The 25,060-nt window shown below is 37.2% G+C and overlaps 1 protein-coding gene across 1 annotated transcript; it reads right to left on the bottom strand.

Annotated features, from left to right (window-relative positions):
• Positions 1 to 997: 997 nt before the first annotated feature.
• On the bottom strand, positions 998 to 11,038 carry LOC117414675 (uncharacterized). Its single transcript, XM_034921940.2, has 6 exons — positions 10,838 to 11,038; positions 10,197 to 10,338; positions 8,794 to 8,894; positions 6,785 to 6,933; positions 3,331 to 3,507; positions 998 to 3,156 (listed from the first exon to the last, which is right to left on the bottom strand). Exons 1-6 carry the CDS (start codon positions 10,917 to 10,919, stop codon positions 3,133 to 3,135), a joined length of 675 nt encoding a protein of 224 aa, XP_034777831.1. The 5' UTR covers positions 10,920 to 11,038; the 3' UTR covers positions 998 to 3,132.
• Positions 11,039 to 25,060: the final 14,022 nt, after the last annotated feature.

Below are 25,060 nucleotides of genomic sequence, written 5' to 3'. Positions count from 1 at the left end.
GTATTTTTAGTGGACTTGAGGTTTTGACACATTTTACAAAAATTCTAAATACTATTATTGGTCACGTTACTTTTTATAGTTGCCAAATACACAGTAATAACAAGTGGGCTTTTTTAAACAAAAAATACATATTCTCGTTTTTAACCGACAACGTGACTAGGGAGGGTCACTATTGCTTTAAGAGATATATTTTTTATGTGCGTTCCCTACAAAAAAAAGTAATAAGATCCACTTGAGCTGTGGCAGCTTGGTTAGTAAATCAAAGGAAAGTACTGTGAAGTGATTGGCCTTATGGCACTAGACAGTGGACAGCTGAAAAATGCAGTCACCTACAAGTGTATATATAGTGTTTGAAATTATTATTTTTTGTTTTATTATTAGTTTTACTTGTTTAGTTGTAGTTTATATAGTTTTTAGCGAAAGCTAAACATGGCAACGTACATGGTCTTTCTATAATGAGCAACGGAAGTGAAGTTGGTTCAGAGGATTTCGATACCAGCGACAGTGATGCTGACTTATCACTCAGTGATTATGATGAAGTGGATGTGGAGCCAAGAACAGTACAAACTGTACAAACAAAAGAGAATGCAGCTACTTTACAGGTAAGCCAGCTGCAAACGGGAAGCTGTTTGGTTTGAAATGGCAGTGATGTGATGAAATACTATCAAAACACAGCACTAGGTACAGGCAATGCGGCAGCCAGATCCATCACAATGCCTGTGCAAAGTAGCTGTGTACACGCATTTGTGACTATCCCTCTAACACAAGGGAAGCAGACACCGTAAAAAAGGTGCAGGGTCTGCTACGAAAATGAAAACAAAAGAAAAGACACAAGAAAAATGTGCAGTGGTTGCGAAGGCAACCCCGGGTTGTGTTGTACTGAACATTTCAATAAATGGCACAGGGCAAGTCGATAATGGCACACGTTTTGATGTTGTTTGATTTTTTATTTGATAATTACTGTTGACGGTATTGTTAATGAAAAACACAGTTTAGGTCATTTATTTGTGTTTTATTTATTATATGTTAACATTTTATAGCAATTACAGGTCTGTAAACATTATTATTATTTTGTAAATCTGGTACCTGGGAAGGGGTTTCATTTTTACAACTGGAGTTGAAGTGGTTAAGGGGTAATAACCTAGACTTTAAAAACATTTCCTTACCTCTCGTTGGCATAACAACAGTCTCACAAATCCCTATTTTTATATTCCAACAGTTTTGCTGTTTGACTTTTTTTTCACTTTGCATCAGCTGAGTCAGCTTTTGCTGTCACCACATTATAAATCTAATTCTTATCCAGTGGATATTAAAGAGCAGCCCTGGTGTGGGTATGCAATATCAGAGTTATATTAATGAATGTGTTCTTCTTACTGTTTAGAATCACTTTGTATACAATTTCCCCTTCCATCATCTCATCCTGGTTTGTTTAAAGCAGCCCTGTGGCTTCAATCATGTCTTCTCTCCAAGTACTGCTGGTACACCAGAGAGTACCCATTAATATGGCCCCCTGCAAAACTGTGCCCCAGTGGATGTAAGACTACTGCATTCGTCTATGTTATACTTCTTACAGATGTATATCTTACATCCACTAAGGGTAGTGCTGCAGGGGGACAGGTTGATCCACTGTTAAGCTCAGGTGGGATCCTACACAGTTCTGCACAGGAAATACATGTATAGCATGGTGGTTGGATAAATGGATTTGACCACAGTGAAGAATAAGTGAGAATTATGTTAGGATTATGGGAGGCTTTTTAAAAATCTTAATTACTATCATTATGTTTCTTCACATTTACAACATAAATTGAAATAAAGTATTCCCCCAAAGAAAATAATGATGATAATGACAATTGACCCAAACTTATTACCCAAAAGGTAGCTTGTTCAAGACTGGAACCAGTGATCTAGTAGTATAATGATTCCCATTCCATTCCCAATCTACTAAACCACCCAGCCTTTAGACTTTAATAAAGGGTTAAACATGGACCCTTATAAAAAATGCATTCCCGTGAAAAAACAAAACAAACAGCAAAAAACACTGTATTGCTGTTTTTTCCCCTCCCAAAATGGAACTCCAAGGTCTTTCATTTCTGCTTTATTATGCTCTCTGTATCTTTGCTCATTTTTCACCAGTATTGCATTAAGTATTGATATTGATTTCTTGTAAATGGTACTGAAATGGATGGCGCACACTTTTTTTTGTTATTGTTCTGCAGCACTTGTATGTAATTTATTACAGCTGCGACGCAGCCTGCCCCTTGCTGCCAGGGTTCAGATTGAATGTGCCAGGCTGCTCAACTGGTACACTCAGGAGCATCCCTCATCGTCATGGGCAGAAATAAAACACACATATGGATTAAGTATGGATTGTACATACTGTAAAAAACGACAACTGTTTTCAAATCCGAAGAGCAGGTCTATTTCAGCGCTGGCTATTCAATGTCATCATATGTTTGTGAACGGCCATGTTAAAATTCACAGGGGTAACATCATAATCGAAATCAAGTATAAAAATCCTGGCTTAATTCACAACACTGACAAAACAAAGACTTGTCTGAATTGCAAGCATTTTCTTTGTTTACAAAACTGTATATCCACTGCGAATTGACCTTAAAAGAATGTTCTCTTTTTTATTACTTCTTCATCAAAATTCAGGCAGATATGATAAAAAAAAATGATTTATTTTTATTTTGGATGTACACAAAATGGATGTGTTACAAAATCTTATATTTCAGGATGTTTCGGACAAAAGCCCTTCTTCAGCTGTGTAGAAAGAAAGGTACTCAGCTGAAGAAGGGCTCCCAAACATTTTGTACATTCCAGTTATACCTCATATATATACAGTATATATATATATATATATATATATACTGTATAACCTATACCTGATTTGAGGAGTTGCAAGGGATTTGACGACAGGATGGCCAATGTTTACCTGAGGTGAACATCCCAAGAAAGTCCAGAGATACCCAGCTGACATGTTCCTCTGGTGGGTGAACTCCAACTGGTCCGTCTCCTCCCGGTTCAAGGCTATATGCTGGCAGTCTCGATAGTCCCCTTTCAACTGCTGTCCCCCATGTAGATTGACAGTGTCCCACGTACCCGTTCTCTGCAGCACACTGCTCAAATCGTTCAGCTGCTTGTATGACAAGTGACCTGTTTAAAATATAAAACAAGCAATAACGATGTAGTAAATAATTCATTCAATTAATTGTTTGGTTTTCATAACCTTAGTACACTACGCCCGGTGGGAACAGCATGACTGCAAATCAAATCAACAAATAACAAATATGGTGTCACTGCATCTGAAATCCATGCAAGGTACCCTACCTTGAAGGACCTGATGAATGAATCCAAATCACAATGGGCTACCACCTCCTTGCTCTTCTGTAGTTCAGGGTCCACATGGCAGTCAGGATTAAGGAGGATCACCCTGGAGAGGAAGAGAGACTGGCGAACACAGACCCCACTTCGCATCAAGTGGTTCCACAGATTCTCTGTCTTGGTCTAAAGGAGAGAATTTAAAGCAGTAAAAAAAATAATACATCCTATCACTGAGTGTAGGATGGCCGAAGAAGTATAGTGTGAGGATACAGGCGACCGGACCACGGACGTCACAAGAGAATATTTAAACATTTGTACATCCACTTGTCTGATATTTGCATGGTCCAGTGGTTAAAGAAAAGGGCTTGTAACCAGGAGGTCCCCGGTTCAAATCCCACCTCAGCCACTGACTCATTGTGTGACCCTGAGCAAGTCACTTAACCTCCTTGTGCTCCGTCTTTCGGGTGAGACGTAATTGTAAGTGACTCTGCAGCTGATGCATAGTTCACACACCCTAGTCTCTGTAAGTCGCCTTGGATAAAGACGTCTGCTAAATAAACAAATAATAATAATAACATTCGTATCACTCTGCACATTATATTTGGGTTCTTTATTTCCACACAATGCATTCCCATATGCATTAAGCTTTCTATAACACCCGTCAGCATATTTACTTTCCAGACTTTTAAAAGCTGCAGTAAAAATTTCATAAACCATAACGTTTGTACTTGCCAAAGTAACTGTAGTTAGAAGACAACGTTGCTTCTCCTTTCCTTTGGTGTTTCGTTCATAAATTTGTTTTTGTTTTCCATATCTACTACGTGTAGTACTCTTAGACCTGACTTCCTGGTTCTCTTGCTCTCCCACAGACTAGTGCAGCTCCATTTAAATATACCTCCAGCTTTCCCAGCTGTCAGTTCTCCTGTCTGCTATATAAAATATTTGTAATTAATGGATGATACACTTATTGAATTGGGGTGATATGGGAGTTTATTCACAACGATTCGAGAATGCAGAGTGAGATTGACCAAAACCTTGCTTTCCCAAACATTGCTGTATATGTATTGTGTCAGCCAGGACCTAACCTTATGGGACTGAACACTTTATAATAGCAGCACAAATGTTTGGGGGAATTATTATTATTATTATTTATTTCTTAGCAGAAGCCCTTACCCAGGGCGACTTACAATTGTTACAAGTTATCACATTATTTTTACATACATGAGGTCACTGTGGGTCATTGTAAATAAGCTCCATTCCATTCCACAGTACAGTATTTCCTTTCATACAGGAACCCCTGTATTATTCTAACGACACCAGGAGAATTCTGAAACTGAGCAACAGAAATGTAAGGAAATACTTTTGTTTTTCGGTAAAACACTTTAAAATAATGGCCACAAATTCATAATTAATTCTCGCTGAATACCACAGGAATAACATCTGTATACCTTCTGCACTTCCTCTGAGTTCTGAAGTAATTCATTTTGAATTCAGCCGTTAATTCATCCTGATTTAAAAACATTTCGGTTCCCCTTCCCCCTCCATCCGTTCCTAATGAATTCACTGTTTATTCTTCACTAATTCATACCCTTACTTACTCGCCCACCAGGGGACTGTGAGACGTGTTAATTCATGCATGAATGCATGCCTTATACATGTGATCAACATAATATATTACAAAGGAACATGGAATAAATATGGGTAATTCAATCCACATGAATTAACAGGGCTGAATTAAAAATGAATTACTTCAGAACTCAGAGGAAGTGCATAAGATATTCTGGTGTTATGTGACGGGCGGATACACAACGGATTACTGTACTAAACACTAATCACCTAAGCTGACGGGTTTCTTTCTTTGAATACTGAATATTCACAGCCCTGGAAACACAGAATGAACCCAAAAACTTGGCTTTCATCTAATCCTCAGACTAGATAGAAAAAAAGACACATCATCCTCTCATTTCAAAGAACTAAAGCCGAGCTCCCTCCACTATTAAGAAGCTTCTCCAGGGAAAGGTTATTATTAATGATGGGTAAGAATAAAAAATAATAATAATAAAAAAAAAAAAACTTTTGGGCGGGTAAAGTGGATAATTATCTACTCATTATCTATACAGGACGGAAATCAGATTTCACAAGGAGTTTGCCTATGCTAGCTAAGTTGAACACCTGGAATAATTACGGCATAAGCTGCCTGTATTTAGAATTAATGTAGGAGATGGACCACAGCAAGCAGAGTAAATTACTTATGTCAGCCGCAGTACTAAGATGTTTGCGGCCGTCCCCACTTATCCCAACCTCCGCCAAAATTTAGCTTCTGTTCGAAAACAATTAATCCCATCCTGCCCGACAGTCCATAGCCTGCCAGCTGTGTTTAGGCACTTGTTTTTCCTCCAATGAATATAATTATAGCAATTGAAATGAAGAGCTCAGCTTCAAGAGTTTAATAAAGTATAAGTATTTGCTATCTCTGTATAGACAATGTTACCCTGACTCAGAAAAATAGCACTCGTAGTATAATTTAGATCAATCAAAAAATATAGGAGGACTATGAAACTACTACCTTCGCTGTGCTTGCCAAGTGAAGATCCCAATATCGGTGCACAAATTAATCTATTTTGTGTCCATTAGGGGCTGATGGAGCCCAGAGGAAAAAAATATGGGACTTGATTTAATTTTTCAAAATGGGATACTGAATCTCTTACTTTTATGGAACACTTACTTTGAATATTTCTGTTAATCACCACTAGAACACAAAGGGATGCTCAGCTGCCTGTGCATAATTATATTTAGGTAGCTGAAGACATTTACAAAGCCCATGCAGTTTCTGAGCAGGCATGCTTGTCTCATAAGAGGCTCTATATACCCAAAGCGCTTTGTGATGGTGGTCCACTATGAAAGGCGCTATATAAAATAAAGATTGATTGAAGACTGATTGATCCTGGGGTTGGAGGACATCTGATTTCACCGGGAGATTTATAAGGCACAGGGTTTGGTAGACAGGCCTTGATTTTGTGTTTTATCTGCAACATTTTACTGCTGCTCAAACACATATAACTGTATATCACACTCTACAGCAAGATATAAGGATCAATTCAATACATTTAATTAAAGGACAAGGGTCTATAGCATGGGAGTTTTGCTTACAAGTGATGATCAAAAATTAAATATTTACTGTGAGTTGTTTCACCTTTAAATGGAACTAGGTTATGTTCGCAGAAATTAATTTATCTATTGCCACATTTTTATTTATTCCATGTATATGGAATCCTATGTAAGCCCATGCTGCCTGCTTTGCCACCTTTAATCAATGTCATTGTTTAATAATTATCACATCTCATAAAGGTACAATACATACTGAGGATGGCAGTAAAAAATGGATGCAAAGTAAAAAGCTAAAAATCTATTTTAAAATGATCAATTAAACAAGAAATGGTAACAGTGGGTACAGGGTTACCTTGATGACCTGGATGGGATCAGCAACCTGGCTGATGGATGTGTTTGAGAAATGCTCTGTTTCTTCTGTGAAGTTTAAATGCCAGCTGTGTTCCTGGACCGATACTTTGCCCTTCCAGGTTTTAACATCAAGGCAGAACACACCACGCCCTTGACAAAAGAAAAATAAACCAGAGAGGCACAATGTAAATTTGAGCAAATGTTGTTTAAGAGCACAGCAATAATGTGTGCCTCGTGCATATTAAACAGTTGTTAATTGTAATCCACAGTAGCAAAAAAAGGGCCCAAGTATAATTATGTTTGAATACAATGATGCAAACACACACACACACAAAACAAAATGTACAAAGCTGCTGTTTGACACATATGCAGAAGATGTGAGTCAAAGGTGTTCATTAAAGAGACTGGGAGAAATCATTTTTAACACATTTTCTAAACAGCTGTTACAAAATGCAGAAACAACTTATGAATACCTAAGAGCTCTTGAATTAAATTCCTCAATTGCTTTCTAACTTCAATGTGTGTTTCTCATTTCATTAAAAGTATATTAAATGTATTTTATAGTATGTGTGTTTTACAGATATTTCCAATACATCATTATTCCCTTTATCATCAAGCAACTCTACCTGGGGCTTACACAGGACAGGTAGGACAGGAATATTTTATTTAACATATATATATTTTATTTAACATCATGTACTCAAAGAAACTACAAAATGATATTGCAAAAGTCTACCGGAAGCCATAATAGTAGTACAGTATTTCATGTTAGATTTCATGTTAATTTTTTGTTAAGTATATGGAAAACTATAAACCGATGATTAATTCAATATGTTTACATAACATTATTCAGCAGGTTTCATTCGACTTTATGAAGCAAATTGAATTAATTCTATAGGGTGATGCAAAACGTTTGGCCATAGCTGTAGCTTGTTTACACATACAGTAGTTCATGTTTTTCTCTATTATTTTGGGAGAACACCAGTGATCATTTAGCATAATTCTGAACCAATTATGTAACACAATTTTTGTTCCTGGGTAGTAAGTGTTATTTCCTAATTGCTTATGCCTCAAAAGTATAGAAAATGGCTATTATTCCCCACAAACTTTGCTTTTGTGACCAGACAGTGATATTTTGAAATTTACCTATTTCCAATGAGAAAACGGGCGAATTTGTGTCTTTTCGTTCACATAAAGTCAGAAAAAAACAACATATGAATCCAAATTAACATGTATTTATACTAAAGTAATACAAAAATGACTACAAAAGATTTAGAAGTGAGTAGTTTTTTGAGATTTACGATTATACTGTAAATCACTTTCACGAATCAGCCCCCAAATGTAGTCTCCCATCATGTTCTCGTTATACTGTCCTTGGTAGCGGCGTTCAAAGTCCAGTATATCCTGGTGGAAGCGCTCGCCTTGCTCCTCCGAGTACGCTCCCATGTTCTCCTTGAATTTATCAAGATGAGCATCAAGGATATGGACTTTGAGGGACATCCTACAGCCCATTGTGCCGTAGTTCTTCACCAGAGTCTCAACCAGCTCCACATAGTTTTCGGCCCTGTGAACTGGTGGGCTTAAGGCCCCTGTATTTATACTACTATTTATATTACTGGAAAGTTCCTAGAAAGTTCTAGAAGTTACTCCAAGTTTACTCAGCACTGAATCTATCTGGAATGTTCTGGAAAATAGGTAAATTTCAAAATATCACTGTCCTGGTCACAAAAGCAAAGTTTGTGGGGAATAATAGCCATTTTCTATACTTTTGAGGCATAAGCAATTAGGAAATAACACTTACTACCCAGGAACCAAAAAAAAAAAAAAAAATTGTTACACGGTGTTATCATAGAGCAATTACAAAAGGTGACATGATGCAATGGACATTTTCTTTTTTATTGGGTTAGAAAATATCTTTTTTTTTTTTTGGATATAACATGCTCCAACCTCTCTCACTTAATTTTCTAAAAAACTAAGTAAAAACAGATTTCCTATAAGGGTTGTGTGTACCTGTAAGGAGAACCAAGTCAATGTCTTCTTTCCCTATTTGAAACTGATTTGGAACTCTTAAGTTGCAGAAGATGGCTTCCTTTTGCAGCCCACCACGTTTTCTTAAAAATAAAAAATCAGCAGACATGTATTATTTAAAAAACAAAGTGTGTATTTTCTCAATGCGGTGTACCATAACTCAACACTGATATGCAAGCACTACTGTTTAGCAGTGTTTAATATTCAGTAGTACTGTAAAGTGGGGTGCATCAGGATGTTTTTGGAGGTTTTCCTAGTATAACCTTTGTAACCATTTTTTTTTACTATAATAATAATAATAATAACAATAATAATAATAATAATAATAATAATAATAATAATAATCTTTTATTTGACAAAGGCACTGATTCTGCCATGATATATGCACAACTGAAAAAAAACTTCAATACTGTACATAAAAATTCTACCTATTATAATAATCATGACAAAGGTCTAGGTATGCTTTGGTTGTGTCTTGTATTTACCATTCATATGAGTTGATGGCAAATTTCAGAACATCCCTTCACTGTTCCTCAGGAGGGAGTGTAATACCAATGACTTGATCAAAGTGAAAAATACACGTCCTCAACATCAGGTTTCACAAACAGTGAGCCATCACTGCGAGATTTTGGTCTCCAAAAGATTCCTTCAAAATCCTGTGCACTTAGTTTGTCTAAAACACATCCAAGGATCCCAAATTGCTTCTCAACTTTCTCTAGCAGTCTAGCTCATCCCTGATTGTATAGCCCTTATGACTTTCTGCAGTTCCTCCTCTCCCTGATTGTTATACTGTTTGTGGCCAGGGGTCGGCTTGAAGTTGCATGGTATTGTGTCCCTATTCTCCCCAGTAATATCACTTGATATGAAAACTATAACAACATAATAAGTAACACAAAATTATTTTTTCATCCTAAAATGTAAGAGTGACAACCTGCAGATGCAGAACAGTCTCCCTCCTGTCAGCAGTTCAGCCTACAGGCACAATGTTTTGACCACCTTCAGTTTCTCAGTAATTTGACTCGACTGGAAATATTGGATCTGAAACAGCCTAGTATCACATGACCACCAATAGTGAGCTAATGCTATGGGCCTTCCATCAAGAAAGATCAGGCTAATTGACAAACGTGCCAATCACTTTTTCTGGTTTTGTCCCTATTCACCCCACTTTACGGAAGTAAACATAGGAGACAAAAGTGTTTACAGTTGCCTGCATTCCTAATAGTGATATTTGTAAAAAGTCATTACTTTACGACATGAAGGCACATAGATTAAATGAGAGATCTTTGATTATTTAACTAAAGGGGTGTTGCTGTTGTGTTGCCGGACAGAACGCAAACTCAACAATGTTACATAAAATAACAGAGCAAATTTTAGAGGCAAATTACCTCAGCTTTGCCAAGCAATTCTTAAAACATTGCAATTCCTGAACATTCTCCTCCTGTCTACCGAACTCCGCTTGACCTGAGGCTGAGGCATGGTGAAACTGGACCAGCCGACTTCCAAGTTTTAACATCTTTGGATTTGTATCTGCAGAAGAAAAACAAAATATTTGAATATTTGCACTTAATATTCTTTACTAAAATGTAGGTGAATCCCTTTATAAGTGGTGGTGGTGTCAGTTTTATTGATCCAAACCACCACCACATGTGTTGATTCTATTTGAACTCTGTAACAATCCTTCTGGGATATTCCCCAAGGGGGGATTTAATGACAACCTTATTAAAAGGTCAGACAGATATCAAGGTTTATACATTTAAGGGCAGAGGTATTAAGATCTGCTGCTGTTAAGATCATTAAAATAGACCAATGTCCCATAAACAAATAATTGGTCACCACGGCCTAATGTACTTTGGTCTTTTTGCCAGACATATTCAACTAGGTATGTTTTAACCAATTCATTACTGAATATGGTTTATCGGATGCTAGAGCTACATGCATTCTCTGAAAAGAACATTTTAAGATTGACTCGATATAAGTAAGAGCACATGTAAACAAAGCCCACATATAACGTTATCAAAACACAAACCTCTTACTTTGCCGGACAAGGGAGATGTAGTCAGAAAGTCGTACTCTCGTTGTAGTTCAGGGTCCGTGTTTGTATTTTTCATGTAGTTTGCCTATGTTACTTAATAGTCAACCGGAATGTGATTGCACCATCTTGCTGCCTCTTTCACACAGCCCCATGTGAATCTTCATGGAAGATGTAAACAACACGCCACGTGGAGCGTCTGCACTGTCAAAAGAAAGAGGTGACGTCAGCCCGCACTACGTAAAGAAAAATTACAGTGGCAATCCAGTCAACACAAATAGTTATAGGACGACTGCAAAAATAGCCAGTAACTGAACACTAACGACGGCGTTCAACATATAAAACTACGGCAAACTAACCATAGCGCACTGTACATTTCTTATGATGGTGCAATATGTATAACTACATGAACACAGTCTGCCTGGGCACTATAATTATTGGCTTCAATCCTTATTTGTGAATTTCCGGTTATTATCCCAGCCCTTTCTCAAATGAGGTGTTTTGGCCCAGATGTAGGTGGATTTTATGGTTACAGAAGCTTCCCAGTCCTGTCTCAAATTTAGCGTTAACAGATTTCTAAAACCGTTACATTTTTGCCTTCCGTTCATTGGTGCCTGAAGCAGTTAAAGTATATAATAACAATCATAATTTAAAAAAACAAACATCGTGTGTATTTATTGCAGATCAATTATGATAGATCAGATATTGCCATTTTTTAACATGGTCCAGGATGTTAAACAGAATATCAATTATTAAACACATAATCAGAATTATTAAACAAGTAATCCATAAGATTGTTTATTTACATTTTGAATAATACATTAGTCTGTTGTCAACTTGCTGAGCACACTGCTACAGTTTTGTGATTATAAAAAAAAAAAGTGAATACAGTAGAAAAACTTGGAAGATTAAACAATTTTACCGTTTCAGTCCGGGGACAATTCCAGTTTTCCCAACACTATTCAAATTCAAAATATGCAACACATACCTGCTTTTTATGCTGGTTAGAACAACATCACAAGCTAGTCATGTGACTTGCCTGTTTTCAGGCACACACTGTCTCCTTGGTATTTTTCTAAATTCAGAAGTGATTACAATTCATGCACTGCAAGGTGATTCAGGTAATTCAGTAGGCAGAACGCAAGTATTAAAAACAACCTAGAGTAATTTCTGTATGTTTGACCTTGCATGCATTAAGACAGAACATGCTACAAGGAAATAAAATATACTGATAAGCAATGTCAGTGCAGTTTATTCCCACTTAAGTCTTTTTATACTCCTTGTAAAGCAGTAACAATTTCAAAGCCTTTGAATTTCTTTAAGAACCTACAAAGAACAATAAATATGTATGAGCAGTTCAGCAAACAATGCCCAATGGTGTCATTCCCCTTAAAAACAACATTTCCATGGGATGCAATGGGCTTTAATATTGCCTTAAATATTAAAAAGAAAGAACAGAGCCTCATTCATTTTTAATTTACTGGATACAACTGTAAGGAATCGTCTATCGTAAATATATATATATATATATATATATATATATATATATATATATATATATATATATATATATATATATATATATATATATATATGACACATGTTCTTTTGAAATGAAACTTCACTCTTCAACAAGCATTTCCTTAATAACAAACGGAGTGCTTAGTTCCTAAGTGAGGCATGTTCTGTTTTGTCTTGATTTATGAGGCTTGCAGGCTGAACTGTAATTATGTACAGTAGGACTGTAACAGTCCTTACCCAGTAGCTTTCAAATGCACAGGAGTTCACCAAAAGGCAGATTTACATTTTTTGTCAGTTTCCCCTCTCAGCATATGGCCAGTTTATTCCTACTTTTTATTGTTCAGATTAACCATTACAGATGTGCAGGAAAGTCATATTTGACTTTTCCTTTAGGACAAACATTGAGAAAAGAAAAAATACAGCAATGTAAAAAACCCTTTTAAATCAATGGTAAACCATCACTCAACTTACCATTTATTTGATGTCCACACTAGGTATGAATGACTGCATGTACAAAAACTAAAATAATGTTTAATTCATTTGAGAAACAAACTACCGGCATATTGATTATCCAGCTCATTTTTTACCAAAAACTAATTTCGGAAAAAAAAAGAAAAAAAAAATCAAAAAGCAAACCTTTCAAGGATATCATTTTGTCTTGCAGAGTTATAGAGCGTCTCTATTAACAATAATTACCTCACACTTCTCATATAACTAAATTCATCACTGATTATCATATTTTTGCAATCAACTTTTTCCTTAGGCGTTTAAAGACAAAAAAAAAAAAAAGAATGCATTTCATTTTTATTTCTTTGCCTTGCGGCTTCCGATCTGAAATTGCTGGGCAATAAAGACTGTGTGCGTGTGAAACACATTTAAAACAGAATGGGTTTGATTGATCATTGCTTTGTGGGGAAATGTATCTTTTTGGGATTTTTCCATTTGCAGCCCCAACTGCGGTACAAACCACACTTCCATGGGTACTCCCTTATGATATCGCTCTGCTGAATTATTAATCCAGAACTGTTGATATATCGTCAACCTTGTACATACATTCTTCCAAAATGAGTGTTACAGTAGGCTGGGATTTATAACAAAAGCTTGACATATGCTGCTAATTCACCTAGACAGTCTTGTCAGTTCCAGCTTTATAAATAATTGATACCCAGGGCTTGGAGTTCAGCTTCTGTTAGTACTTCAGCTGCTAGATTTCAGCAGCGTAATGGATGAATATTTGTTTATAATTTCTGTACACAGACCCTATGTCAGGTCCCCTGTCTCATTTGCATAGGTAGATTGAGATGCTGGGAGTGTAACGAGCATGTGAAGGTGATGAATTGTTTGCTCCTCACTGCCGCTGCACTTCTGTAAATGTTTGATTAGTTTTGAATGGATTACTGTTAGATTATCTGGTTCAGGGGTTAAAATTGGCACCTCTTTGCTCCCAAAGCTTGCCTGATCCCTCCTTGACAGCTTGCAAGGCGCACATGCCTTGGTGCTGTTATGAAAACGAGGACCAAGCCTATGCTTTTTCACTTGTGTGCTGTGGCTGGGCCTGCCACAGTGTTGTGCAAAACACAAATAATAGGATATTTAACAGGTAAGAAATGAAATGCGTACAGGATCCCTTTCCCAAACTGCTTTTTTAAATTTTATTTTTATTTACGGTGGCAGCCCCCCACCAGTTTGAGTTCAAATTAGGTCTGTGGTATTACCTAAAAGTATTGAATAAGTACAGTAGCTCAGGGTCGCAGTAAATGAAACCAGTCCTGATAATGGTCTCTTCCCAGCCCATAATAGATCCTTACTCCTGACTACTGTGAGGCTGACCCTTTTATCCGCAGACTTGGAAGGGTGCCAAGGATTCAATCGCCATATTGCTGTTGGTTGATCTTATGACAAAAAAAAAAATTGGTGCAATTATCAGACAAAGAAGATGGAAGTGGCTGGGGCCATGTTCCTAAAACGGGAGGAGGCAACATCTCAGATCCTGCATTGAGCTGGAACCCAGTTAGGAGACAGAATAGAGTGAGAGTGGGGACAATGGGTAGAGACGGACAATGGGGTGCAAATTAGAAGCAGAGGGACTCACTTGAGGAACAGGTGAAATAGCAGCGAGGGCAGACCGGTAGAGATGTGGATTTTTTATTTGTATTATTAGCCACTAGGCATTAAAATAATAAATGATGTCCTGCACTACAACAAAATATGTATTTAAAAAAATAATAAAAAAATAAATAAATAAATAAATAAATAAATAAATAAATAATAACCTATATATATATATATATAATCTCACCATTTGTGTGGGAGGAGTCCACAGGTTAATAATACTGATGGGCAATACATTTTACATAATGTATTACTTATTTACATTATTCTACATTTATGTGTACCTAATACAAGATAACCTTGCTTACCAGTAATCCATAAATCCATGCAATCTAGATGCATGTCTTGTGGAATAGGGTGATTTGAGAGGCACTTAAAGAAAATTAAAAGGCTCTTTAAAAGTTTAATGTTAAACAGGACACATAGTAAAGCAAATGTATTTATGGTTAAACTATGGTACATACAGTTAAATGCAAAGTATTATCAAACTTCAAACTTCTCCAGAATTGCAGTCTGCTATAGTATTTATTAGAACTGAATTAGTGTCCCTCAATGTTCCCAATGTGGCGGTGGTTTATATATTTCTATCTTTCCCCATACTCCTTGTGCTGCTGCGGATATTAAGTGAGTTTAAAATTCTGCACTTTATTCTCTAGCGTGAAAAACCTAGACAGTCCAGATCAAGCATCAGGATTTAATGCTGGCAGCGAAACTGAATTGTGCTCCACCAGCACTCTATTGAGCTATTTCTTTGTCAGCCCTGGCCGGCATACGTTTCCATGGCTTGTATGGCAATCATGTTAGTGATTAAATGGGTAATGAAACACGTGCTCCCTCTTTTTGTCTGCACTTTTGATTAAGCCTGCTTTCTATTTAGCCCCCCCCGTGATTTATGGCACTCAACTGTTGAGGTGAACGCGGGCCCATCAGTTCTGCAGCCTATTACAGCTCCGGAGAGTGTGTCGGGTTGCCTGCAAGGCTTGAACCAGCTCCTGACAGCCACGGCTCCCCACTACATTACCCGATCTGTTTGGCTTCCTGTTGTGACCTTTCATACAGTAAAATATATTAGTCCAACAGCACGGCATCATTAAAAGAGTGAATTAACTAAAGAGTCTTGTTAACTAAATGACAGGCAAAGGACTGAGAGCTAATAGCCATGGGCAGTTAGAAACTTAACTCATGAATCAGGCTGTTAATGCTGCTTGATGCCTGGAGCACTGAGGGCACATCTCCTCTCTCTCTCTCTCTCTCTCTCTCTCTCTCTCTCTCTCTCTCTCTCTCTCTCTCTCTCTCTCTCTTCTCTCCTTTTCCTTCTCCCTCTCGCTCTCTGCTGGCTCTCATAAGAAGAAAAGCTCATTACTTTCCTCCTGATGGGAGAAAATGAGTGAATGGACAATAATAAAGCTTGAATTTTTCAATACTGTTAAAAATGGGGGCTGACAGATTGCCGACAATGAAGGGGACAGGCCTAGACACTGCGTACAGAGCCACCGAATTAGCAATACCATATATCATACAATCTAATTAAATCAAAGCGCAGAATGAAATTAGTTTTCTGTGACTGAAACCGCCGCTGCAAGAGCACTATTACACTATTAAATGAACTGTAGAGGTTGAATTAAATAATTCACAGTGAGGGATTTTGCATTTATACAAAAATTGTGCACTTAATTGTCCATGCTATATTACAGATTTGGCCTTATGTTAACAATGTGCCTTAAGCACACTTACTGGAGCATATCATGCACATATTAAACTAAACGCAGATGATAAGGCCTAAACCGCTAGGTGAAATAGAGGGATAATACTATTAGAGAAGCCTGGACAATATGCCTTACAATTGGAATTATAAGGCAGAACCATAACCTATGGTAAAGCACCATGGAATTATATTTAATATTGACCAGTCTTCGCTACACTGAAACAAGTGCTCTGACTAGTTTTAGCACAGGAATAAATGCATAACGAATTTTGTTGGATTGCTGATTTGTATATACTGTATGCAGGCTTTTAAGCTAGAGAAACTGTGAGGCCAGTACTTTATTTTATAACGAAATGAGGTAAAGCTGGTTACTATTTTAAGATATTGTAATTAAGCTCCTTTTCTTTTTTCATGTTAAAACTGTTTATTTTATTTTGTGCATTAGTTTTATCGATCCAAGATGTGCTACAAGAGGAAAACAGGGATCATGGAATATCTACAGTACTTAATGACCAGGAAGTATACAAAATGACACAACTGTAAATTAATATACAGTATGTATCTGTAATGATACATTTTAAAGGGGTGATAAAAACAGATTTAAAGTAATTTGCAACATTACCACTGTGTGCTGAGGATCTTTTTGTTCTTCGCACAATTTTTTTAAAGATATGTATATTTTTCAAATACAGCACTGTAGCGTCCTGGTAGCTAACCACTAACACAGGACGTGATGCAGCAGTAACTCTATTGTGGATTTATTGTGTGGTATTAAAAAAAGAGCGATATCAGCAAAAGAAAAGGGTGTGAGGGCTTTGATAAGGATACTAGTGAAAATACAGGTTTATAAAACCTTGCTTATCCCTTCTTCAAGGGACTTAAGAGTATTTAGATACAATGGTATTATGCCTCACAAGGTGTTAATAGGCACTGCATAATCACTGCAATTTGTCTAATAACTGTGCCGTAACTTACCTTGACTACAGTTATTTTATAGATCTGCAGTAAGAAATCCAGTCACCACCGCCTGTGCAGATTGCAGTGAGATTCATGGGGTTTCCATGTGGGGCAATTTACATGTGAAATGGCGATGCACGTGCACGTTTGGGACGCCAAATCAACGCCCAATTTTGCATGGAAACCTGCATTTCACGTGTGAATGTTAATGAGCTTGTTTGTCCATAAGTGACATCACTATAAATATTGCAAGGGAGCAGATCAGTTGTTACTGTGGATTCCAAAACGGCAGAAAGTAGTGGCTGATGGGCGGTTTTATAGTTAGCATTGGTGTAGTTCACCTTAATGCGGCTTTTTTATTATTGTTTTTTGCTGTGTCTGGCCTGTCATGTATATCTCTTGTGGGTTTACAGTTCTGTATAAAACCACTTACCATGAACTGCATTATGCCCTTGTTATAGTATTAAAGCAGCTGTTTGAGAATACCCTTGCTGTAAAAACTATGCTAAAGTTAAACACGAAGAGCAAGTGAGCTGCTTACTAAATGTCTGTAACTGAATTCCCTTGCTTTTGATCCCAGCTATGTCCAAAGATAAAGTGTGTCCTCCCTCCATTAAAATCACTGGAGCGAGGAGGAAACCCGGGCATTAATAAGTATAGTTAGTGACTTGGATGTGTTGAGCCAGCTTGATCACCCGGAACAGCGTAACAAGCATGTGTACCAATAAGTGGTTGATGCCCTCTCAGAAAGAGGAATGGAGCGCACAGTCCCACAAAAAAAATTGAAACAGTCCTACCTGCAGGAATGAGCAAGGAGGTGCTGTTTGGGAGAAGAGGGATGGTCCCGCAGAGCAATGCTTTTTGCTTCAGTTACATCTGGCATAGCTATGTACGTGTTGCAGTGCCTCTGAACAAGGGAGTTGACTAACTTGTAAATACAGCCATGAACTGTTGTTTTATGCAACCCAAACACATTGCCAATTACCCTGTACTCAGCTGAGTAACCCTAACCCTGTACTCAGCTGAGTAACCCTAACCCTGTACTCAGCTGAGTAACCCTAACCCTGTACTCAGCTGAGTAACCTGAACCCTGTAAGCTGAGTAACCCTAACACTGTACTCAGCTGAGTAACCCTAACGCTGTACTCAGCTGAGTAAACCAAACCCTGTAAGCTGAGTAAGCCTAACCCTGTACTCAGCTGAGTAACCCTAACCCTGTACTCAGCTGAGTAACCTGAACCCTGTAAGCTGAGTAACTCTAACCCTGTACTCAGCTGAGTAACCCTAACGCTGTACTCAGCTGAATAACCCTAACCCTGTACTCAGCTGAGTAACCCTAACCCTGTAAGGTGAGTAACCCTAACGCTGTAAGCTGAGTAACCCTAACGCTGTACTCAGCTGAGTAACCCTAACGCTGTACTCAGCTGAGTAACCCTAATGCTGTACTCAGCTGAGTAACCCTAATGCTGTACTCAGCTGAGTAACCCTAACCCTGTACTCAGCTGAGGATGCCAGCCTATACAGAGCAATCGCCACTCTTTTTTTCCACTGGCACAGGAGGCCGTACGTAATTCCTTTTTGGCTGCATATCTTCCTTTACCAGTTCCACTATAATGCTGAATGTTGCCTTGGTGATGTGAAAGGACTCTATCCACTGCAGATCCGTGAAAGAGTGATGCAGCACAACCTCTTCCCACTAACATTTTTATCGAGCAAATGTCTCGAGCTAACAAAAAAAACATTCATGGAAACTCCACCATTGTTATTTATTTTTAAGACCATGAAACTGGAGGTACTGTTTCTGAACATTGGAAAGGTTTGCTTATGGAACCTGACTTCCCAACGTCTACACATAACGTTTGGAGTACTGCACAGATCCTAATTTGTAACACACTCAAATGTTTTGTCTAGTGTCTTTGTTTTATTATCATAAATGTATGATTTTGGTTTGGTTTCAACAGCTGCGATCATTAGGCATTTAGAATTTTCATTAAGAGGTCAGTTTGGATGATCAGGATTTGGATTAGCAAGGGCCAAGCCCTCTGAATTTTAATATTGATTTATAATTAGTATACTAGGCTGCTGTTTTGAGTGGAGTTATCAACTAGAGCCCCTGCTCGCAATGAGGATGGTTACAGCAAATGTGAAACCTTATAGCTTTTAGGTTTACTAATAAATATGACTTGAATAACCCAGATTGTCTTTGTCTACCACTGTAATGTATTCTATATTCTTTTTTTATTATTTCTATTTGGAAACTTTGTAGCAGTGCAGCTCCTCTGCTACAATCTCAAACCAGTCCATAGCTTCTTTACATTGCTTACATGTTCCCCAATCAAGGGTAGGTTTTGTATTCAAGCTTTCTTACAGTAAATGTACTCAAGCATTTCTTTCTCTCTTTTTTTTGCTGTCAAGCAACACAACTTTATTACAGTTTCAGTCAATACCATAATAATAAAAGAATGCGGAGCAGAGAAAGTACTGAATTACACTTTTAACAAGAACATACTAGATGCACATTCAGTGAATACTGAGTTTTAAACTTGTCTTATGGTGATTTGTGGCCATGTCAGTGCAAATATTTTTCAATGTCATTGCCGAAGCCTGTGCTGTCACTTACATGGTCAGCTGGGGAATAAGAGGCATAACACTGTGATCTTGCTATTAATGGGAGCTGTTGAGAATGGCAAAGGTGATGAAGTACTATTTAGTTATAGAGACCATATTTTTGCTTCAGGACATTATTATAAAACATGGTGTTATTTTGTCAGATTTCAATCACGTTTCAAACAATTTGTTATAAAACATACACGCTGCACACATCTGTAATGACAGATGGGTTATTTTCCTGCTGCTTGCAGAGAGGCGTTCTGTTTCTTTAGTCTCAAGGTTTAACTTTAACAACTATATATTAACTTTTTTCTTTAAGGGTTCAATATTTTTAACAGCAGGGTTTTGGCAGAGTAATTTCGGTGAAGAGCAATGAGTTTATTATCTCTCCTGCGTCTTCACAGTCATTGAAGAAACGAGGCCTCACACATCTGAGGTTTCCATTCAGGAGTCAGGGAATAATCTCTCCAAGTAATAAGAAGCATTGAGATACCTTTTGTTTAGCGAACTTGAGTGTCAAGTGCCTTCATGAAAGTAACCACAGGGATCCACTGCCTAATTCTATTCAATAAAACAGACTTGAAGAAAGGTCAGGCTTGCAGCCACAAACACACAATACGCTCTTACAGAAATATACTATAGTAATAGTATTGTACTGCAATATTCAGGAAGCAGACGTGGATTGCATTTTTAATCATAGTACCGCTATGTGTATATATAGAAATCCCATCATCTTTCTTCTTTTGCTATTTGATAAATGTTTTAAATTGCTATAAAGATCCGTCTCAGCGACTATAATGCAGTAGTACCTGCAGTAGATATACTCAAGTGAGATTTCACAGTAATACTTCATTGCAGTTACTGTTAGTCCATGTTTATTGTAGCAATATGATACATCAAAATCTGATTAGTATTGTTGTTTTGTCTCAATGTTTTCCTTCTTGACAGCCCCAGTGATTAATGAAAGAGATGACCAGGAGCCCAGGCAGTGTGATCACGATGTGATTAAGGCCAGCATGGTCACACTATGGCCTGTAGGCTGAATCGAACCCTCTTAGCCCTTGGCTCTAGTAGTGAAAGAATAAAATTTCATCTTAATGCGGAACAGTTGCATCACTTTGACAAACAAGCTTCTGAGACCCAGCAAGAGAACTTGGTTTGACTAATGGTGGTAGGGCCTTCTAGACCAGGTCTTGCGTACCCCACCCCCCCTCCCGTTACTAATGAAAGAGGTCCACTTGAAGTGTATTGTCCAAAGATGATACCCATCAAAAAGCAATTAATAATCTTTGACAACAGTATGTGTGCATACAAGGTAATAAGATCTTCTTTAAAGAACTAGACATAATGGAGTGCCATGTGAAATTAAATTATGTTTTGGACCATTTGTTTTAACAGTTGATCCATCAAATGAACTGTCAATTCTGTAGCGTATTTGACATAAATTAGCAATACTACCCTACACAATATGGGCTGGTTTGCTTCATCAATTACAAAACTTGTATACAATGAATATACTGCTACACCATACATTTTGCGATATGTGATATTGCACCTGTGGTGAAGGACGGGGAGGTACAATATATAGAAAAATATATATTATGTTAAACTATATAAATAAAGGGTTGTATGTCTGTTTCGGTTGGTTTTACTTAAAGTCTATCAAAAACATATAACATTTTTTGTCATTCACAAACAGGGTGTTTGAAGGACGCCCTACTGAAACGGTTCAAATCTGAATAGCTGTCAGGCCCGGGATGTTTGTATTGATGATGAAGTTTGGCACGGATCATAAAGTCAAACACTTATCATTCATTACGCCGCGGCCTCCTGAAGAAGAATATGAAACATATAGATCCAAAATCTTATCTACTCAGCTTTCTCCTGTGAACCTCCAATGTGCCGTCAGGGGTTATTGCTTTTTATGAGAGAACCACCAAAGCATAATTTGAATGAAAATGTAACCCAGTATATTACCCCCTCCTTGCTGTCTTCCTCTTGCAGCAGATAAAGGAACAGGGCGTTATTAGTACAATAATAAAGCAAGTTAAATAAAGCCTGCCGTTGTCATGGAATATGTTTAAATAATGACAGATAGTATTGGCAGGAATCTGAAATCAGAATAAAAGGCTGTATATTGCGGGCTGCTTCTAAAATGAGCTCATGGCAAGTGAAGCACAATAAAAGGAGGTTTGGAGTGAATGCGTTGGCTTTCGTGACCTCCATTTCCAGTGTAGATCAGTTTGATAAAATAGGCACAACCTCAATAAAACTCCAACAATAGAGAAAAAATAAATAGAAATCATATTAAACAGTAGCGATATTGCATGAATTGGAACAAGAATGTTGGTATAATGGCCTTTTGTGGGTTTTAATATTGTCCCCAATCACTGCACAATACGAGTCGTATCACGGCTGCTTTGAAATAATATTTATCACCTTGAAATCTCCTTTTCTAATAGAACTCTCACATTATTTGTGCCGTGTGTTTAAAAGAGCTGATGCATATTTAATAAGCTCTGAGCACAGGGCAGGATGCGGGCCAGGGAGCAAGTTTAGCCATGGCAATACGACTCTAAAGGGCTCTATCATTTTTTACACAGCTAAGCACAGTTAATTAGATACCAAGAGCTTTTCTTTCTTCTTTTTAATACAGTACATTTCATTCAGTAGCACATGCACACATACGGATGCAATACGATAGCAGATGTTTAAGGCATTTTAATTAAAAAAAAAGTAATATGTTTTTATTACACAAATATAAAATGTATTGTTTGCGAAGTGCCTTTTTAAATGGCATCAATAATGTTGTAGGGCAACGTACCGGGTATATAATAATTTCTTCACCTGCAGTTACCATGTCATGTTTTAGGATATTTTGAGGCAGGGTTTTTTTTAAAAAGCTTTTACTTATGGGACCAAAGTCAAACGATCAGCTCATCGAATGATCAACAAATATTACATTTTAAAAATGTTGGAATTAGTTTCTTGTAATTACAAATGTTAACAAGTTAAATTGAACAGAACACCTTGCTTTTATCAGCAGCTGAGGCTGGCTCTGTTTTCAATGCATTTCAATGTAGTTTTTGTGTGTGCTTTATAAGCAGTAAATCTGTTTGCATCACATATTTTAGATTAAACTTGTTCTGTTTCCGTTTAACCTAAAACTCATGTTGCTGCCTACACACACTCGTATTTTTTAAAGAAGACACAACACTAATATCTAGATTAGTTTGTTTGTTTAGGACAAGTCTTGTTTTCAAGGGGTTGACTCAAAGCTAAAGAAAGCAAGTCTTCGATGAACAGTGGTTACGAAAATTTAAAAACAGTTTGTTTAATCCTAGATCAGTGAACTACAGCCTTGGTAACAGCTGTGGTAACAAAACTGTTGATAGTGTGATAGTGTGATACACCAAATCTTTGTAAATAACAATAGACTTTATACAACTATTAATTAAATCACCAAAGTAAAGCATTAGAGTTTATATACAACTGTATGTATACCTCGAGTGGTGGTGGCAGCTTTAAAACATAAGTGGCAAAAAAAGCATGAATTTATTTTATACCCAAGATCAAACTTAACCGAGAGAATCACAAAATATCTCAGTGTTATCTCATAGAGCCTTTAACAGCAGAAAGCAAAAAGTCACATGACCCCAATATGGCGGACATCTAAGGTCACAGGTCAAAGTAATAGGTGCTGATAGTTACCAAAACACTGAAAATATAAAGTTGTTTAACAGTTTATGAGATGGTGGTGGTGGTGGGTTTGTAAATCCATGCAAGCTCCCCTCGGGGCTGTTTAATGAGCAAGGTAATATACAGAATATAGAAATAACAAGAAAACTGTTTTAGGATCAGAGAATCGTGGTATAGTGTAGGTGGCTTCAGTTGAAAAGAGTGAATCATCTATTCAAATGAATGAGCTGTGTATAAGAATAATAGGAAAGTTATCCATGGGCAGGTGGAATAGAATTAAACTTGCTGAGATACAGGAATGATGCTGAAGCCGGAGCATTTTAGGTCATTTACTGTGTTTGTTATTTGTGGAAATGTTCTGATGTTAGAGAAGGACAGAACATGAATATCAAACTGCATTTTATTCAGAATTTGTTTTGTTTTGTTAACTTATGAGTTAAAGCTTTGTGAATAGGGTCCAGCATATTCTTTATATGTGACTATGAGGAGAAAAAAAAAGTTTGAAAGGGGCGTGATAATACAGCAGAAGCAAGACATTTCTGAGTGCAGCCATTTTGTTAGGAACTTCTTAATAAACATGTGGAGTAGCTGCTGAATGTACAGTGCAGCACAACTGCAGTCATACTGTAGCCTCAGTTCTTATAGGAAACAATGGACTTAATCTTCACTGTAGCTGCTTGTCTTGTGGTGTATGATAATATACCTTACAAAGGGGACAATGTGCCCCCCCAACTCCCTCTTAGATGATAAATGAAAGAAGTTCAGTAGCTGTAAACATCACTCACATTCCCTGGATGTTTCCCTGACAGGCAGACTGATAAAAAGCAACTCTTTTTAATCCCAGCAGTGATCTTTTAACCGATAGGGTTTATCTTGCTGAAAGGTGACTATTGCGGTTGAACAAAGTAATGCGGTAATATGTTTATGAGTTATAAAGACTATCAAATTTCATGTAAAATCAGCTTTAGTGCAGGAAATGATACTTATATTTTATGTCTAATTCAGGAGACAGATATATTTCTTGCAAGCAGAGCAAATCTGATTTGTGTGATGGTTCCCCCGTCATGATATCACTTGGCTGGTCGGAAGATAAAATGTCGCTTAGGATAATGTAATTGGCCTTAAGGTATGAGGAGTTGAATTATATTCTGTGATTTATAATCTGGAAATTAAAGACTCACTCATTTTCTAATTTAATTCCATCTTCAATGGAAAAATGTTCACTCTGAACTAAATTGGCGAATAATGTTGCTAATTCAAATGCAGATGTAATTTCAATTCTGGTAGCAGTTTGCCATGATTGACGAGTCCCCGATGGATCGTTGCCACTCATATCTCCCAATCTCACAAATTCTCCCGCAGTTGTGCTAATAACTTGAGCTACAGAAGGAGAAAAAGGGGGAGAAATGCAATTCTCAATTCAGACACTGCCATGCTCTTATTTGATAGCATTTTTTTCTTAGAACATGAAGTTCATACATGAATAATAATAATAATAATAATAATAATAATAATAATAATAATAATAATAATAATAATAATAATATAGCACCTTTCATATTAAATAATGCATAATAAATCATATAAAATACAAAGGGGACAGAAACTCATTCACTC

Source organism: Acipenser ruthenus, chromosome 7 (assembly GCF_902713425.1).
Source record: "Acipenser ruthenus chromosome 7, fAciRut3.2 maternal haplotype, whole genome shotgun sequence".
Classification (NCBI taxonomy): domain Eukaryota; kingdom Metazoa; phylum Chordata; class Actinopteri; order Acipenseriformes; family Acipenseridae; genus Acipenser; species Acipenser ruthenus.
The sequence above is the reverse complement of the archived record's forward strand: the minus strand, read 5'-3'. Positions and strand labels throughout refer to the sequence as shown.

Excerpts from the sequence above, each read along its gene's own strand:
- LOC117414675 (XM_034921940.2), bottom strand. The coding sequence starts at position 10,919 with ATGAAAAATACAAACACGGACCCTGAACTACAACGAGAGTACGACTTT. Across the intron at positions 10,339-10,837 it reads CTTGTCCGGCAAAGTAAGAG|ATACAAATCCAAAGATGTTA; the intron begins GTTTGTGTTTTG and ends TTTCTTCTGCAG. Across the intron at positions 6,934-8,793 it reads TGACTTGGTTCTCCTTACAG|GGCGTGGTGTGTTCTGCCTT; the intron begins GTACACACAACC and ends TCTTTTGTCAAG.